The 18,500-nt window shown below is 35.8% G+C and overlaps 1 protein-coding gene across 6 annotated transcripts in view; it reads right to left on the bottom strand.

The window, feature by feature from the left end:
* cadpsa (Ca2+-dependent activator protein for secretion a) overlaps window positions 1-18,500 on the bottom strand; it is a 129,987-nt gene that overhangs the window by 54,192 nt on the left and 57,295 nt on the right. For all 6 annotated transcript variants that reach the window (XM_084395379.1, XM_084395383.1, XM_084395380.1 and 3 more), the window contains exons 8-12: window positions 13,682-13,793; window positions 12,203-12,339; window positions 8,963-9,029; window positions 4,497-4,605; window positions 2,546-2,758 (exon numbers count right to left, since the gene is read on the bottom strand). In XM_084395379.1, the coding sequence (XP_084251505.1) occupies window positions 2,546-2,758; window positions 4,497-4,605; window positions 8,963-9,029; window positions 12,203-12,339; window positions 13,682-13,793 (638 nt within the window). The remainder of the gene's footprint in view (window positions 1-2,545; window positions 2,759-4,496; window positions 4,606-8,962; window positions 9,030-12,202; window positions 12,340-13,681; window positions 13,794-18,500) is intronic.

The following is an 18,500-nucleotide window of genomic DNA, read 5'->3' as shown; positions in this document are numbered from 1 at the left end:
CGGAAATCTTTATTGTTAAATAAAGGCAACTGCTGTGGATTTCATCCAACAATCAACTAGCTTACAAGGAACAGATGGTTTTTTTATGTGAAACTCGTGAAGCTTTGATTTGAGAAGCCATAGACTCAATGAAGCCATGTTGAGAGAAGGCAAATATGCAGCTGCTAATCCGAGCAAAACATCCAGAAAGAAAATTTCACATGCAGTCTAGTCTTTTGAAATAAAAGTGCGTTTGTATTTGAGACCTAATGGAGTAAAATGGAGGGAGATTTGAGGAAGGAAACAGGAAGAGGAGGAGTAATGTGAGTTTTGGAAGAGGAATAGCGAATGGCACATTGCTTGTGTCAGATAATCCGGGTTGGTTTATCTGATCTGTGCCTGCTACAGGGAAGCACTTACCCTTCAGTCCGGCTACGAGAGAGCAGGGTAAGAGGGAACACACCAGAGTGACATATAGAGACTCGCATGAAGCAGCAGCAGAGAGAGAGAGAGAGAGAGAGAGAGAGAGAGAATATTCCCTATACACAGGGTACACTGAGCAAAGCATGAGAGAAGGAGAAACTGATACACTTATTCATACACACAGAGATGATTACCTGAAAATGGGAGAAAAAGCATGAGATGATATTTTTTTCTGTCAGAAAGAAAGAAAGACAGAAAGACCAAAAGAAAGACAGAAAGATCAAGTGTACAAGCAAAAGAGGGCAAATATGCAAAAGAACAGCGAAAGAAAGAAAGGTAGAAAGAAAGAAAGATCAAATTTACAAGCCAAAGAAGGCAAATATGCAAAAGAACAGCAAGAAAGAAAGAAAGAAAGAAAGAAAGAAAGAAAGAAAGAAAGAAAGAAAGAAAGAAAAAACGTACATTGTACGTTTGTACATTTGATCTTTTCTTTCTGTTTTCCTGTCTGACCGAGGGCAAATATGCAAAAGAAAAGTGAAAGAAAGAAAGAAAGAAAGAAAGAAAGAAAGAAAGAAAGAAAGAAAGAAAGAAAGAAAGAAAGACATTTGTACAGCTGATCTCTTTCTGTTTTTCTTTCTGAACGAGGGAAAATATGCAAAAGAAAAGTGAAAGAGCGAAAGAAAGAGCGAAAGAAATTGGTACATTTGATCTTTCTTTCTGTTTTTCTTTCTGAACGAGGGAAAATATGCAAAAGAAAAGTGAAAGAAAGAAAGAAAGTAAGACATTTGTACAGTTGATCTTTCTTTCTGTTTTTCTTTCTGAACGAGGGAAAATATGCAAAAGAAAAGTGAAAGAAAGAAAGAGGAAGAAAGAAAGAAAGAAAGAAAGAAAGAAAGAAAGAAAGAAAGAAAGACATTTGTACAGCTGATCTCTTTCTGTTTTTCTTTCTGAACGAGGGAAAATATGCAAAAGAAAAGTGAAAGAGCGAAAGAAAGAAAGAAAGAAAGAAAGAAAGAAAGAAAGAAAGAAAGAAAGAAAGAAAGACAGACATTTGTACAGTTGATCTTTCTTTCTGTTTTTCTTTCTGAACGAGGGAAAATATGCAAAAGAAAAGTGAAAGAAAGAAAGAAAGAAAGAAAGAAAGAAAGAAAGAAAGAAAGAAAGAAAGAAAGAAAGAAATTGGTACATTTGATCTTTCTTTCTGTTTTTCTTTTGGAACAAGGGAAAACATGCAAAAGAAAAGTGAAAGAAAGAGCGAAAGAAAGATCAAATGTACAAGCGAAAGAGGGCAAATATGCAAAAGAACAGCAAAGAAAGAAAGAAAGAAAGATAGATCAAAAGTACAAGCCAATATGCAAAAGAACAGCGAAAGAAAGAACGAACGAAAGAAAGAACGAGCGAAAGAAAGAAAGAAAGAAAGAAAGAAAGAAAGAAAGAAAGAAAGAAGGAAAGAAAGAAAGAAAGAAAGAAAGAAAGAAAGAAAGAAGTGTACATTTGATCTTTCTTTCTGAACGAGGGAAAATATGCAAAAGAAAAGAGAAAAGAAAGAAAGAAAGAAAGAAAGAAAGAAAGAAAGAAAGAAAGAAAGATCAAATGTAGAAGCAAAAGAGAGCAAAAATGCAAAAGAAAAGTGAAAGAAAAAAGTTTACAATGATAAAAGGAAAGCAAAATGCAGTGAAAGAAAAGTGAAAAAAAGATAAAGAAACTATACTTTATATAGTTTATCTATTATTTATATGAAATAATAAATATATCTAAAAACCAATAAAAAACAAAACAAAGATGGCTGATTAAAATGAACCATAGCAAAGAATACGTAATGACGAAATGTAAGTGGGATGCAAGACGAAGGATTTGTGACAGAATCAAGAGTTTTACAACACCAACACAGTGAGCAGTTACTCTGCTCAGGAAGTGTACACTGTTGAGATTATGACACTCGTACCACATTAATGAGTGAAACATCAGCAGTGCGCTGTTTACAACGGGAACTTATTCAACACAGGCTACAGAAATATTTCAAGAGTGTGACTGCTATGAAGAGTGTCATTCTACCTGTGTGTGTGTGTGTGTGTGTGTGTGTGTGTGTGCGTCCCTGCAGTCAGCATGTGTGTATCCGTAGAGTCTGCATATTCATACTTACAGAACTGAGAGATGGGAGCGTCGAGCTGTGGTGCTGTCCCTCCTTTGGCGTTGAGTTTCTGCACCTGGGTCGGGGGGATGGGTTTGTGGGACTGGCCCGTGGCGCGATACATGGCCTGAACCCACAGGATTCGATCTTGCTCATCATCACTGGCGAAGATCACAGTGTCGCCCTCCTTCACAGCGTTGAAGAATGTCCGACCTCCATCCAGACCTGGATTCAACATAATGTTCATCAGTTATACTTTACACGGAATGAAATAATCAAAAGTGCACTTAAAAGTTATGCAGTCCTGTTGCAGAAGTTGAGCTAACAATACAAATTTTGGCTAAAGTTATATTCTACATATAATAATACATTTACTGTTTACTGTGGATGTAGAACAGGCCAAATTGAACCTGGGTTTCCAATTTGGGAGCAACACATACAACGCGAGTAAATATTTGACATTAATGTTAATGCATTATGCACTAAGATTAATTAATAGTGAATAATGGTATATTTATAAGCTAAAATTAATCAAACTTGTATATTTATTAATCTTGATTAACAAATATTCATCAAGATAATCATATTAATTATTATTATTATTATCAAGATTAATAAATGCTGTAAAAATATTGTTAATTATTAGTTGCATACCAATACTTTAACTAATATTAATGTTTAAAATCATATAGCATATTTATAAACAGACATTAATCAAGACTATATATTTATTAATCAAGATGAATAAATATTAATTAAAATAATTCTATAAAATATAAGTTATTACCAATAATAATAATACATTATATTAACAAATTTGATTAAATGCTGTAAAAAAAAGTTAATTATTAGTTGCATATTAACGAATAGAATCTGCAACCTAATGTAGAAATCATTAAAAATTATATTTTACTTGACATTAATGTTGATGCATTATGAACTGAGATTAACTAACAGTGTATAATTGTATATTTATAAGTTAAAATTAATCAAAATGATATATTTATTAATCAAGATGAATAAATATTCACCAAGATTATAATAATATTTATTATTATTATTAATCAAGCTTGCTATAAAAAATATAATTAATTATTAGTTGCATGACAGCCAATACTTTAATATTAATGTTTACAATCTTATTGTAAAAACAAACTAATTCGTTTTATTGGTTTAACCTAATGTAGCTGATTCAGTCATATTAAAAAATATATTTGACTTGATTTATCATTTGAATATAGACATGGCCACATGAATAAAAAATTTGGTTACCTCACAAAACATTCTTTACATAGTAATGAACAGATATTGTTTGATAATTGTTATAATTCATACCATTATGTGACAGAATTCAGTACACAGTGCTTGATTATGCATAAACTATCAAAATATCAGACAGCATCAAAATGATAAAACACTACAAGCTTCACTCAACACAAGAATGATCAATATTAGATTCAGCTTTTCATAACCCATGTACACTGAGCATAATGTTTTATGCAAGGATACAGAAGGTTTCAATGAAAGATAATTGATCTTAACTAGTTAATTACCTGTGTTTGTTTAACACTAATAAAATGAGTCATCTTTTCCTTAGGAATAAATGTGTACAGATCCTAGAAACACATGCCACCTGCTGGTCTAACAGGTGCTTCTATCCACCTTATTTTGCAATAAGTGATTTTCTGTGAATGTGAAAGACTTCCGATTGATTAGCCGCTATATATATAACTAGAAGAATAACAACGTGCAGTAAACAGTCAAACTAGTTGCGCTACAAACCAGTGTGTTATTGATTATAATTAATAAATAACCGGAAGCCTTCCACATTCAAGTTACAAATGGCCGCACCTGCTCTTATGTTACAAATAAGGTGGATATATAGAACAGATGAGGACTATATTTCAGTTCTTTTTTTCACTGTGATGTCATTGATTGTGGCAATCTGATTGGCTGTGGTGACCTGGCTGAGGGTCGGTGTAATCCACAGTGTATCCGTCCAGTTGCAGAAGTTCAACAGGTTCTGCTTTCTTCTCCCTGTAGCTACACATGGCAAAGGTGTATTGGCTCACCTGGAAAGAATTTTGGCATATTAAACACAGAGGCGGACAGAGTACACAGCTTCATTACTTGAGTAAAAGTACAGATACCCCTTGCTAAATTTTACTCAAGTACAAGTAAAAGTACTACAGTCAGATGTCTACTTAAGTAAAAGTACTGAAGTACTTGTTTTTAAAAGTACTTGAGTATCAAGAGTACAAGAGTACATTTTCTAAATATTGCATTACTACTGCCACAGTGCTTACATTGGTAAACACAGCAAACACTTGAGGCGAAAACTATCATTAAATTGTTCAGAAAATTGAAATAGTCTGTCGAGGTGGGGCCACGGGTTGGCACATTCCAGGGATGGACCTGCTGCGTCTTCATCCATGGTTTCATCTCTTATCTAAATCTGACCATGGAGTTGACTTTGGCGGAAAGCTGAAGGTGATTGCTGATAGGCTGTCCCAATCAGTGGCGCCTGCACAATCCAATCACGTTTGAGAGGGAAACAACAAATTGAGGGTTTCCGAGATTTTTCTTTTTGCCTTTTTTTTTTTTTTTTTTTTTAGAAGAAGTAACGGGTACTCACGGTTATGGATAGAAATGTAGTGGAGTAAAGAGTACAATATTTGCCTCTCAAATGTACTTGAGTAAAGTCATGAGTACTCCCCAAAAATGATACTCGAGTAAAGTACAGATCCCTCAAAATTGTACTTAAGTACTGTACTCAAGTAAATGTACTCCGTTACTGTCCGGCTCTGATTAAACATACATTTTTTTGTGTGCAGCTTTTAAGGCGATATACGGGTGAGGTATGTGATATGTTTGGTGGTACGGTTATACTTTTTAAAAACAAATATAAGTACAAACATGTACAGTCAAACCAAAATTTATTCAGACATCTTCAACATTTCTCACATTATCACAGTTTATTCGCTACAGTTTAGAAAATGGTAATAAAATACAACAAGAACTCAGAGTTATCGAATCAGTTGATACTTCACTGGTTTTGGCCATCCTTCTGTAGACTGTCACAAAAATGAATTCAATTTAACAGTTGACAGCTATTCAGCCTAAGTACACAATTAGATAATACCAATTTAGGTCAACCAATTACCAAGCAATGCTTAATTTTGTTCAGTGTGTGGTGTAAAAAGGTCGTATTAGCAATTAAAGAAAAAACACTTAAGCAAAACATGGTCAGGTCAAAGTGTCTGAATAATTTTTGGTCCCAAATTTGTATACATTTTACTGGTAGTCCACTGTACAAAGGATCTTTGATGTCACAGTTTACTTTATTTTGCTATCCTCATTTACATATATGAACTATAGTGTCCTGCACCCACTAGTAAAAAAAAAAAAAGATAAAAAATTATATATGGTGTCTGAATAATCTTTGGTTTGACTGTATGCGCACAATAAATGCGTTGTGTTAAATGATTAATCATAGTAGTTAAAGACACCTAATGTAAAGTGGGACACCTTAAACCCAATACCACTAAACCTGTCCCTAACCTTACCCATATCCCACGTCAACAGCAGCAATAAGAGAAGACAACGTTTTATTTTTTGTAAGTACATCGTAGTAAAGTGTGACCGAAACATCTACTCCAGGCTAGTGATAGGGTTCAAACGGAGGGTGGCATCTCAGAGGGAGGCTGTCTTGGTCACTGACGGGGTGGAGTTAGACTTGGGTTTTGTCCTGCCAATCAAACAGGACTGACAGAAGAGTGTGCGATGACACGCTGTCACTCCGGATGTGAGTCGTGCGGTTAGGTGCCAGTCATACACACGCTCTCTCGCACGTTCTACACACGCAGACGCGCTGCTGTCAAGACGTTCTCCGGCCCCATCCGCAGAATTACACCAATCCAGCGCCTCCATCACCTTTGCTGAAAGTGGCAGCCCTCTCTCACTCCGACTCCCGAGTGACACGATAAATTCAATGTCATGTGTGTGACGGGCACTTGGGCTGGCTTCAGGGCCCCAATCTGGCTTGGTGGCACCCAGGTGCCTTCGGGACGTCACAGGGGCACACACACACACACACAACCTCCCATCAATCCACTGAAGTTCGGGCTTGTCAGAAGCCGGAGCGGTCGCTGGTGGGGCCATTGACCCGCTGTCAAACCGACAGTTAAAGGATTTTAAATGACTTTGCTTTCTGATTACCCCTGCATGCATTTGCTCTTTTTAAATAACCTTGTTTTTGTCGATGCTCTGCAAACCGCATTGTGGATGGAGAGAGCAGGAGAAAAAACGCTAGTGCGAATCGATCGCGAGATGCAACAGTGGAAATATAAAGCCCGATTTCCCCCCGCCACACACACAACCCGAGCCCCTCCGGGTCACTCGAACGCATTACCATATTCAGACGCGTAAGGCTGCATGCCTGAGCCAGAGCATCGGAGACGAGATGAGGGGAAAGAGGAAGAGCGCGGAGCGTCTGCCCGCTGTTTTGTCACATCGCCTACCAACCGTAAAATAATTAGACTTCAGTTTGAATCATAATGCTGGCCTTATGCTGTCAACTCACTGAGAGGGCAACACGAGCACTTAGAGGCACAAAGAAAGACGATTTGGTGGCTATGAAAGACTTATGCGGATATCGTCGTTATTTACGTGAAGTTAAGCAACACTGAGGAAATAAAATGGCACGGCGGAGCCTTGGGGAACTCTGTCAGCACCTTTTTGTGACACCTTGTTTCAAAGCCAGCCTGTGTCAAACAGAAGCCCTAAATGGTCTACATGGTGTGGTAATTATTTATGAATAATGCAACAGTGAACTCACACCCGCCCTGTAACACAAACCCCACATTAAATGCAGGGCCAATAAGAATCTGTCAATCAAACACCGGTCACTCAATATATATAAGACTTGGAGCATACTTTTTTGTGTGTATATATTATATATATATATATATATATATAATTATTATTATTTTTTTTTATTTTTTTTTTTAGAAATTAATACTTTTATTCTGCAAGGGTGCATTAAATTGCATAAAAATGACAGTAACAACTTTTATGTTGTTACAAAATATTCTATTTCAAATAAAAATTATGTTCTTTTGAATATTCTATTTGTCAAAAAATCCAGAGAAAATATATCATGATTTCCACAAAAAATATTAACTAAAGAGTTTTTATCATTAATCATTTTAAGAAACGTTTCTTGAGCACCAAATCAGCATATTAAAATGATTTCTGACGGATCACGTGACACCGAAGACGGAGTAATGATGCTGAAAATTGTCTTTACAATAATTTACATTTTAAACCGTAATAATCATTATCCGACCCTTTGAAATGTATTAGTTGATTTATTCAGGTTAAATAGTATTTTTTTATAATTTTGAGGGAAAAAAAACCCCAGTTCATTTAGATGCTTACCGCATGATGTATCTTTTTATGTTGAGGAAATATATTTTACAGTGTAGGAAATTGCTTTGCAAAATATCTAGGTTTAAGGATGTTGGTTTATTTTGGATATTGCATTAATTGGTTTATGAGAGTTTTAAGTATACCTTGTGTTTTGCAGGTGAAAAAACAGAATACATTTTTTTTTTATATATATATTTTATATTATATTATATTTATATGTTTATATTATTTGCAAGTATTTGCTCTGTGTATGTGGCATAAACATTTCATTTATTTTAAAAATCTAAATAAAACATGCAAGATGCCACATAATCTGGAGTTTACATGTGTGTTTATGTTGACATTCACATTTACAAGATGAGGACTAGATGTGCTGACGTTTGTGTGAACGCTTGCACGGGATTTAGCACGAGAACAACATAAAAAAAACAACAAAAAAGCAGAAAGGAAACAAATAAATAAAAAGTGTGAAAACAAAACACGGACACGAAAAGCGCATTCTGGCATATTTTCTTACACACACTGGCATTCGAAAACACAAACAGGGCATCGTGTTATTTTTTCCGCTTGCGAGCACACAGACACACATGCACGCAAACACTAAGGTAAATAAATAATGTCAGTGTATTGACTGTTGTTTGTCACTTGCTGTAGCCGTAGCTGCGAGCGACTGGTGGGCGTGTGATGTGGGCTCTTTTAGCTGCGAGTGCTGGTCCTTTACTCTGTCAAGCCGCCTGTCAACTTTTAGCTCTCAGACATGTTACAACCCACCACAGAGAAGCTGACTGAACTGCAAACAATGGGGACAGAAATAAAAAAAGGCTCCAGCGAAGTACCTGATGCAGTGCTCGGTTAGAAAGAGCTGAGAATCTAGTCTACTTCACTGATGCAATTCTGACACATGCAATGGAAATTGAAATGCACAGCACTTGATAAAAAAAAATGTAAAAGGAAAGAGTCTCCATTAGAAGTGACAAAAATAGGTGAAAAAGCACATACCTGCACCAAGACAAAGAATCTCTTCTTCCATCTTTTCCACAGGTTTTTCCCAATAGCCCAAAGGTATCTGTGAAGAGACGCAGAGCAGGTGTTGCATCATAGTGTCGAGATATAGCATGCTGGATGTGCTGTTCTTAATTTGGGTGATAATGGGCTACTTTTGCCTTTCTCTCTGATTTTCCTTCACAGAATCATTTAAATTGAGTAAATTACAACAGGGATGTTTTTAGATTATAAATATAGGTTAAAAATGTATTTTTATTCAATAATATTATTTATGTCCACAAAAAAAAGTGAACAAAAGTTTCAAACAAAAATAAAAGACACAAAAAAAAAATTGCATTGAGAAGACATTAATATGCAATAAAAAGACAAAATAGGTGTCTGATCATTGAGGATAAAATACGATTTTCAAAATAAGCATAAAAAATGCTTCAACTATGACACTAAATATGTGTTAAATAATCAAGGATGAGCTAGTTCCCTCATAAAATACAATAATTATTTCCTCAAGTTCGAGTTCAATTTATTTAAATAGTGCTTTTCACAATAGAAATAGTTTCAAAGCAGCTTTATAGAAAATCATGCTGTTAATGTTCATAATATCTTCATGCCTTATAGTCGCATTTAGAAGGTTAGATAATAAAGTTTGTGTTACAAAATAAGCAATCAAGCAGTTGAAATATGCTATATAGAATATATTGCCCTACATGAGCATATACCGTACACTCTCAGAAAAAAAAAAAAGGTACAAAAGCTGTCACTGGGGAAGTACTCTTTCAATAGGTTCACCTTTGTCCATAAATAAAGAGTGCATATTAAAAGTGTACATATTAGATTCTTTTAAAGGGTACCATCCCGCTGAAGCTTTTGTACCATTTTTTATCTGAGAGTGTATGTATATATATATATATATACATACACATATATACATTTTTTTTTTAAATCAAGCAGTTAAGATTTGTTACATTTTAATCACTTTACGTGACTGAAGACAAATGTTAAAACAAATAAAAGAAGACCTCCTACATAATGCAAATTTATAGAGGATGACATATTAGTCTTCCTTCAGCTAGTAGTAGAGTGAGTTTTAAGACAAGCACAGAAACATACATGGATTTTCAGATGTAGGTTTAGTGTCCCCTAATGGCCAAAACAGTATATTGCACTGATCTGCTCTGGGTACAATAATAACCAACTGCAGAAGCGCAGAGTCAGGTAGAGCTTAGAGTTATAGTTAAGGGTTGGGTTAGTGGTTGGGACGGTATACACGATCATAATTTTTGTTTCCTGATTTCCTCTCTTCTGTCACTTTTCCATATGTCTTATTAATATCTTATAAAGAATAAATAGAGGTGTGAATAAACCGATATGGTGATGCAGAACAGTTGCTATGCATAAGGTTTCTGGGAGACAGGTGCACAGAGAGCCATACAGAACACATATGGGCAATTGTTAGCCAATCAGAAAACAGCCACTGAGCCAAAACCCCTCCTCTAACTCTAAGATAACAACATAGTCTTGGTAAGAACATCTGAACTGTTCTATGCTTCTGTCTGGAAACAGCATACAATTTTCAGCTTATGTTGTTAAAATATCTAGCTTACGGGACATCCACAATGACTGATGATAAATATGATTAAAGGTAGGGTAGGCAATTGCGGAGAGGCTAGCAATAGCAAGTTAGCTTTGAAAGCATGAGATCCCATCCACCCTTCAGACCGCCTTCAAAACACATGAACGAGAGACAGCGTTAAACTACCTCATATCTCAAACCACGTAACATTACTATAATAATGGACGTAAACAACTTACAGAGCTCTTACTTGTGCCACCTGACTGCTGTAGATTCATTTCAGCGTTCATAGTGTTGACATAAAAATGAAAAAAATCTGAGGACGTGAATGAACAACTACGGGTTTTTAAGTTTTTTTTATAAACGTTTTTTAAGTTCAAGCTCAAAACAAGAAAAAATACATTTAATAAATGAATAATACACTGAAATAAATATTTTATAACATTTCATTATCTTACACAATTTTGCTAAGGAAATCTATTGTTTTTTTGTTTTTTTTTAAATGCGTATTATATCTATATAAATACATAATACAGAGATTATTTGTTTTTAATCATAAAATATTAATACTGTAAAATAAAAACTTTTTGAACAGGATATACTGCACAGATCTCAAGGTTCATCACATCCTTGTGGAGTTAATAATAATGTGTTACATTGTCCACTAGATGGAGCCATAAGATCAAATAGAGGAGCGTTCACACACTCCTCATTGGACCAGACACAGATGCAGCCTACTTATACTATGCCCTAAAAGCATGCACTGTTTTTGTGAAGAAAAAATACATAATTTTGAGTGTGTATATAGAAAATAGTATATAGAAAAGCTTTGGGACATACTACTTCATCATAATTGTGTCTTTGTTTTGTTGAGTGCATCCTGTCACGGTTTTAACTGCCCTGTCAATCATCTTGTCACAGTTAAAATCCTCTACATTTGTTCTCGTATCAGAGAGAAATTAATTAGCATGCTGATCTGCCAGTCATGGGTCTTTCATGCTGAGAACTCTCCTTATGTGTTTGCATAAAAGTTAACGACCAAACGTATCTTTATAAAAGTTTACAGTTTGTGACAGATTAATTATAATGTGGATAACGTTGCATACATATTTATAGAGTACATATTTATAATGTTTACTGATTCTCAATCACTCAAATCCCTTAACTGTCAGCCTCGCACATCCGCCATGTTTGTAGTTTTTTTAACACTTTTAATTTGTGTTTCTAATCGAATCCTTGTCCAACAAACAAAGGGTTGCGGGCAATATTCACAATTAGAGTGTGCATGGATCTGTACGAATTATAACAGGGGTATATAACAGGGGTATATATATACCAGAAATAGGGGTATCTTTTGAATACTCATTTCAACATACTATGATTTTGGACACACTAATTCTAATTTTGAATACAATTTAGGATGGATAGTATGGGAATTGGGATGCAGCAAGAGTGAATAACTATTGCCGGTAATGACAGAAGAAAGTATTAGTGGAATGGTTGTCCTGATTCTGTGTACATTGAATCTATTAAGTGTGTGTCAATGTAAAGTTGACTGTCCATGCTAGTAGATTCCTTCAATAACTAACAAATAATAATAATAAAATAAAATAAAAGCGGTACACAAGCAAAATCAAAAATCAACATACAGATATGCCACTTACCCACAGTGCTTCATGTTCTGTGGTTTATCCATACGGACAGCCAATTTGATCTTTAGGTCGTCTGAGCAACCTTTGGCAACAGTCATTTTATGGAGCTCACACTGTTTGGGACTGTTGGGTGTTGGATGTAACACAACCTGAAATCACATTATGACAGATAACAACAATCACTGACACACTCACTGCACTATTTCTAGGCTGTCGGGACATACCAAATACTAAGACATGAAATTCATGCTAACTCAACTTTTCACAACTCTAGGTTATGATGATAATATCATTTGAAATTATTTTCTTACATATTCCGATGGTCCACTTTAGACATTCTACTATAAATAACTTGTCAACTACATGTCAACTCTCATTCTTAGAGTATTAGTAGATTGTAATAGACTGTTAGGGGTAGGTGTTGGGGTTCTGGTTAGTAGAGTACGTTGACAACAAGTTATTTATAGTCAGTAGAATGTCTGATGGGGTCCAACAAAATAAAGTGTTAGCAGATATTAAGCAGACAGTTTACTAAAACTCTAATGGCTGGCCTGGTAGTTGAGATGCAGTTGCAAAGTTGGTTAGTAGAATGTCTAAATTGAACCATCGAAATAAAGTGTTCCCTTCTTTTTTTTAATTACAATAATGATAAATAGAAGCATTTTCATTTGTGGTCTTACTGTATTTATTACACAGCTAGCTCAAATATGGGAAAGTTAAATAAAAAAAAAGTGGGACAGTGCAGCTTTCAAGTAATATCCATTCCCACCAGTGCTCTGATTCATCGCACATCGGATTCGATTATTTTCTCTATCTTTTACTTCACTTTGAAGTAATCTATCATTTGCATAAGAGCCGACATCAGCACCTTATCTTTCTGTTTTTATATCAGTGCAGGATTATTGTTTAGAGAGAATGAGTGATAGAGAGAGGAAAAGAGAAACTCTATGCCTCATTGACTCAGCACTGGATCAAATCCATTAGAACAGCTACAGGCACGCAGGGGGGCTGCTCATTTTGGAGAACTTCGCAAAATCATGTTAGTGCTGATCACCTCCTGATGGCAGAACTGAGCTCAGATCAGTGCTGACTGCTTAAGGAGCTGTGTGAGTATGAGCTGTGATGGTTCAGTGTGTGTGTGTGTGTGTACATGTTTTTCTATCCCGGTGGGGACTTCAACCTGAACGCACACAGACCCGTGGGGACCTAAATTGAGGTTCCTATGAGGAAATAAGCTTATAAATCATACAGAATGTTTTTTATTAAATTTTTTTATGTAAAAATGCAGGAAGTTTTCAGTGACAGGTAGGTTTAGGGGTAGGGTTAGTGTAAGGGGAGAGAATATACAGTTTGTACAGTATAAAAAACATTACACCATATATGAAGAGTCCTGTGTGTGTGTGTGTGTGTGTGTGTGTGTGTGTGTGTGTGTGTGTGTGTGTGTGTGTGTGTGTGTGTGTGTGTGTGTGTGTGTGTGTGTGTGTGTCTGACCCGTCCTAGCTCTTTGTCCTCCAGTGCCAGTACTCCTGTACTCTCCGTGAAGAGTTTCACCTTTACAGCTGGAAGTGGGTGAGTGGTGGTGAAGTCTCCTTGAGTACCCCACCTAGAGAGAGAGAGAGAGAGAGAGAGAGAGAGAGAGAGAGAGAGAGAGAGAGAGAGAGAGAGAGAGAGAGAGAGAGAGAGAGAGAGAGAGAGAGAGAGAGTGAGAGTGAGAGTGTGTGGTTTTACTCTGTTCAGGATTCTTTATTTGAAATCAACATTTTTTGTAACCATGTAAATGACTTTACTATCACTTTTGATATATGTATTGTATCCCTTAATAACACTCTCTAATGAGTTTTGGATTAAAAATTCTTTTTTGATTTAATAAGAAATAAGCAATGCACTTTAGGTTAGGTGGCTTTAAATATGTACTTCCATCAAAAAAAAAAAAAACGTAGGTACAATGTACTTATTTTGTTCATGTTGTATTGCAAAATGCTTTTGCTGCTATTGAGGTGGAACACGGGTAAGGTCAGTGACAGGTTTGGTGGTACGATTAAGTTCAATGGTGGGTCAAGGTATAAATGAAGGCTCAACAGTGTAATTATAGATGTAACTGCAGCTATGTATTACAGATCACATTAAAAATAACATGTATGTACACACTAAGTGCATTGTATCAAACGAGTACTTAAAATGTCAAAGACATGTAATATAAAGTAGGACAAAAGATAATATAATGTAACTGTGCAATCTGAGAGTGTCTCTGTAACACATTATTATTAAATATTATTATAGTCATCATAATTGATTATTACATTACGATGGCAGTGAGCACGCATTAAGAATGTGAGAGACATGGGATTGAATCTGGCCTGAATCTACGGTGCCTATTAATAACAGCAAAAATCCAATAAGAAGCTAAAAAAAAAACTATTCTGAGGTAAATCTGAGCAAGTATGCGTGTCTAACTCTGAATGGATCATCCACTCCCTTTTATTTTGTGCAGAAAGACACAGTACTGTGGCTTTGTTGGCTTGTGTGGCAATACACAGTGTATGTGTGTGTTTTGATGTGACTGTGTGCACATGAAAGTATTTGTGATGCATGTGTGTGTAAGTGTGAACGTGTGTGTGTGTGTGTGTGTGTGTGTGTGTGTGTGTGTGTGTGTGTGTGTGTGTGTGTGTGTGTGTGTGTGTGTGTGTGTGTGTGTGTGTGTGTGTGTGTGTGTGTTGTGATCCCTCGAGATGAGGGGGGCAATCATCAGGCCACAGTGCTCTGGGGGAACAGAGAGCAGTAAACAGGTCTCCATGGCAACCCCCTTCTGAGTCTGTCTCCCTCTAGAATGCCTGGGGTGAAGCTGAGGGTACATGAACGCTGTGTATGTTTGTGTATGTGTCTTTGCTGTGTCAGTGTATAGTCTATAGTGCCGTTCAACCTTCTTTCACATCAGAGTCTCAGGAGAGGTGTCTGATGCATGTTTGGCTCATGGCGTTGAAACAAACTCTTTGGAAGAAATGATGAATGCTGTTAGCAAGCATGCTATTAATACAAGATCATGAAAAACGTTTTTTACTAGGACTTGCTGTGAGCTTGAAGGATACAGCCACTGGACACAGCATGTGTACTGTAAACTGCTGTTTAGTTTCAGCAGCCGCCTGTGGCACAGTAGATGATATATTTTACCAAATCAATTTCTCTATCCATCCATCCATCCATCCATCCATCCATCCATCTATCTATCTATCTATCTATCTATCTATCTATCTATCTATCTATCTATCTATCTATCTATCTCTATCTATCTATCTATCTATTCTATCCATCCATCCATCCATCCATTTCTTTATCTGTCCGTCTATACACACACAGGTAGGGTTTTTTAAGTCTCTTATGCTTACCAGGGCTGCATTTGTTTGATTAAAAATACAGTAAAAACAGTAATACTGTGAAATATTATTACAATTTAAAATAACTGGTTTCAATTTTAAAATATTTTAAAATGTATTTTATTTCTGTGATGGCAAAACTGCATTTTCAGCATCCATTACTCCAGTCTTCAGTGTCACATGATCTTTCAGAAATCACTGAGCCACTAAATATTTTTGTGGAAACTATGATAATTTTTTTCAGGATTCTTTGATGAACAGAAAGTTCAAAAGAACAGCTTTTTTTCTTCTTTTTTTTTTTTACAATGTACTGTAAGAGTCTTGACTGTCACTTTTGATTAATTTAATGCATCCTTGTCTAATAAAAGTATTAATTTCTTTCAAACAACAATAAAAATCTTACTGATAATATTATAATATATATACGTTTGGGGTCAGTAAGATATTTTTATTGTTGTTTAAAAGAAATGAATACTTTTTACATGTGTATTAAATTATTAATACACACACACACGCGCGCGCGCGCACACACACACACACACACACACACACACACACACAAAATCACTGATACAAATCAACACATAGTCTTTGCTAGTTGACAGCGCATCTCTTTTGGGATGTCATGGAGTGTTGGTTTTGGTTAGTCTACTTGGTAAATCATGAATGTGAATGTCCTCATAACAATCTGGCATCAGATCCTCCGCCTAGAAAAGAGCAGCTGTTTGATGACATTGATATGACCACAAGCTGTAAATGTCTGTGTGTGCAACTGTGCATGTGTGAGAACAAATCTTGTTCTGCCACTCACTGAGGAGTCTTTCAGAATGCTATTAAACCTGTAATCAAGGTTCATGTGTCTTTGACTCTCTCTCTCCCACACACACACACACACACACACACACACACACACACATCACTATGTGACCATTTGCACACAGAAGAACAAGCACATCAGAGACGCACATCAGAGACATTCAGACACTGGCTCCATGTCTTGCATATATTTTCAGCAGATTAAAGTGCTCAAGGCCTGGCATGTTCATTTAATAATAATAAAATCTCACTGTTATTGCATCACCATTTCAATTCTAAAAACAGTTCCCAGAGGAACATGGATAAATCCTTACAGCAAGACAGAAGATGAATGTATTGTCTTATTAATGCCCGTGTTCTGTTGAGATTGACTTTAACGGGACTTCAAGCATAAAAGCAGTAATGTTGATGTAAAAATTTTCATTTTAAACTTTCACCTCCAATTCTTTTAATATGTTTTTCTGACCAAATAAAAACCCAGTACGCAGATATTATTGAAGTGTCATCTCTGTGTTTTACCATAAATTACATGTTGCTTTCAGAAATAGGAGTGGAAGTCACTGAGATCGATGTTTGCCTGCATGAGACTCATCTGAAATGTTCTGGTATCTCAGATTAGCCATATCAAAGTATATTTTCACACTTTCACACAGAAAACACACAATAAAAAAATATTTTATTATACTATTTTTGGACACATTTATCCAGCTATATAACATATTCTGCATAATCTGAAAATTTGAACAAATGCTTCTTTCTGTTAAATTAAGAAGTAGTCAAATCAGTCAGTGTTGCCAGAGATCGAGCCATATGTTTGTATTCATTTGCATGCAAATTAAATTCACAGTATCACAGTGCATAGAGTTGCTAGTACTAATAATGCCTGTAGGTGGCAGCAGAAGAGCTTACATTTCCATATACACCACATCAATATTGTATGATGCTAAATGGAATGAGAATGACTCATTTCACACTTTTGAGCTTCAGTCACACTGTACACACTAAAAACCGACCATGTCTGTGTGCCCCTGGACCAGCTATCCTCTCTTGACATTATAAAAGGCAATCAATATCCTGAGACAGTTTTTAGTCTAATTGTTGTACAATAAACAAAATCAAATAGAAAGATGCACTAAAAAACATTCTTGAGCATCATCCATTCGTATATCTTTATTCTAAGCGGTCCTCTGTAAGAATTTAAAATCTGAATTAAAATGAATTCAAATGTATTTAAAAATTAAAACTAATTTAAATAAACTTTTCATTTCTGCTAAAAGAATATTGTTAGCCTTTGAATAAAGTGTTAATGTAGCTGTAAGTGAGCATGTGTGATTCCCAAATGATAGCCTGAACATAAACACCAACTACACCACAAACATACAAATATACACTGACCCACAAAATTTGGTCAGAGGTTCATTGTATTAAATGCCCAAACCCTGTGTTAGAGAAACACTAATCTATATTACTGATCTATATCACAAGTAACAAACAAAGTGCGCATGCGCACACAGCAAAGCTCTCCTTGTTATGTAATCCACAGTGTCTAGAGCTACAATACTGTGACAATCGAGCAGAAACAAGACCAGTCGCATATAAGACCACTGCCTTCTATTCAGATCACGAGAGGTTTGTGTTTACTTTTTATATTGCAAATGGTTATTAATAAAGACAAATAATTTCCCATTTTTGGGTCACGACCCGAGAATCACTAAAATCCAAAGTTCTGCTTCGCTCAAACAAATGCAGAGTTTGACACATGACCTATCAACAACCCTTTCATTTTCTTAGTTTTTATGTAAGGTTGGTTCAACAGGGGGTCATGATAGCATTAAATCTCTAAAAACTGCTGCCTGAAAAGCACATCCTACAATCTGAGCCCTCAAACACAGGACCAATCTGGCAGACTTTATCAGACTAAAATATGATCTGAAAAATTGCTTTTTTCATTCATCCTAACCACTCAACTTTCATACAAGTGCAGGCCTTTGTAGCCCCCTTCTAACCCCCAAGCAGACTCAAAGGCTTACGAAACAGCCTTTATTTCCCTGTTTTTATCCACTTCCTTGTTTCTCTCACTCAAACACTCACAAGCGTGCATATACGATTTAATTAAAGAGATG

The sequence above is a fragment of the Rutilus rutilus genome (genome assembly GCF_951802725.1).
Source record: "Rutilus rutilus genome assembly, chromosome: 22".
Taxonomy (NCBI): domain Eukaryota; kingdom Metazoa; phylum Chordata; class Actinopteri; order Cypriniformes; family Leuciscidae; genus Rutilus; species Rutilus rutilus.
This window is presented reverse-complemented; position numbering and strand designations above follow the sequence as displayed.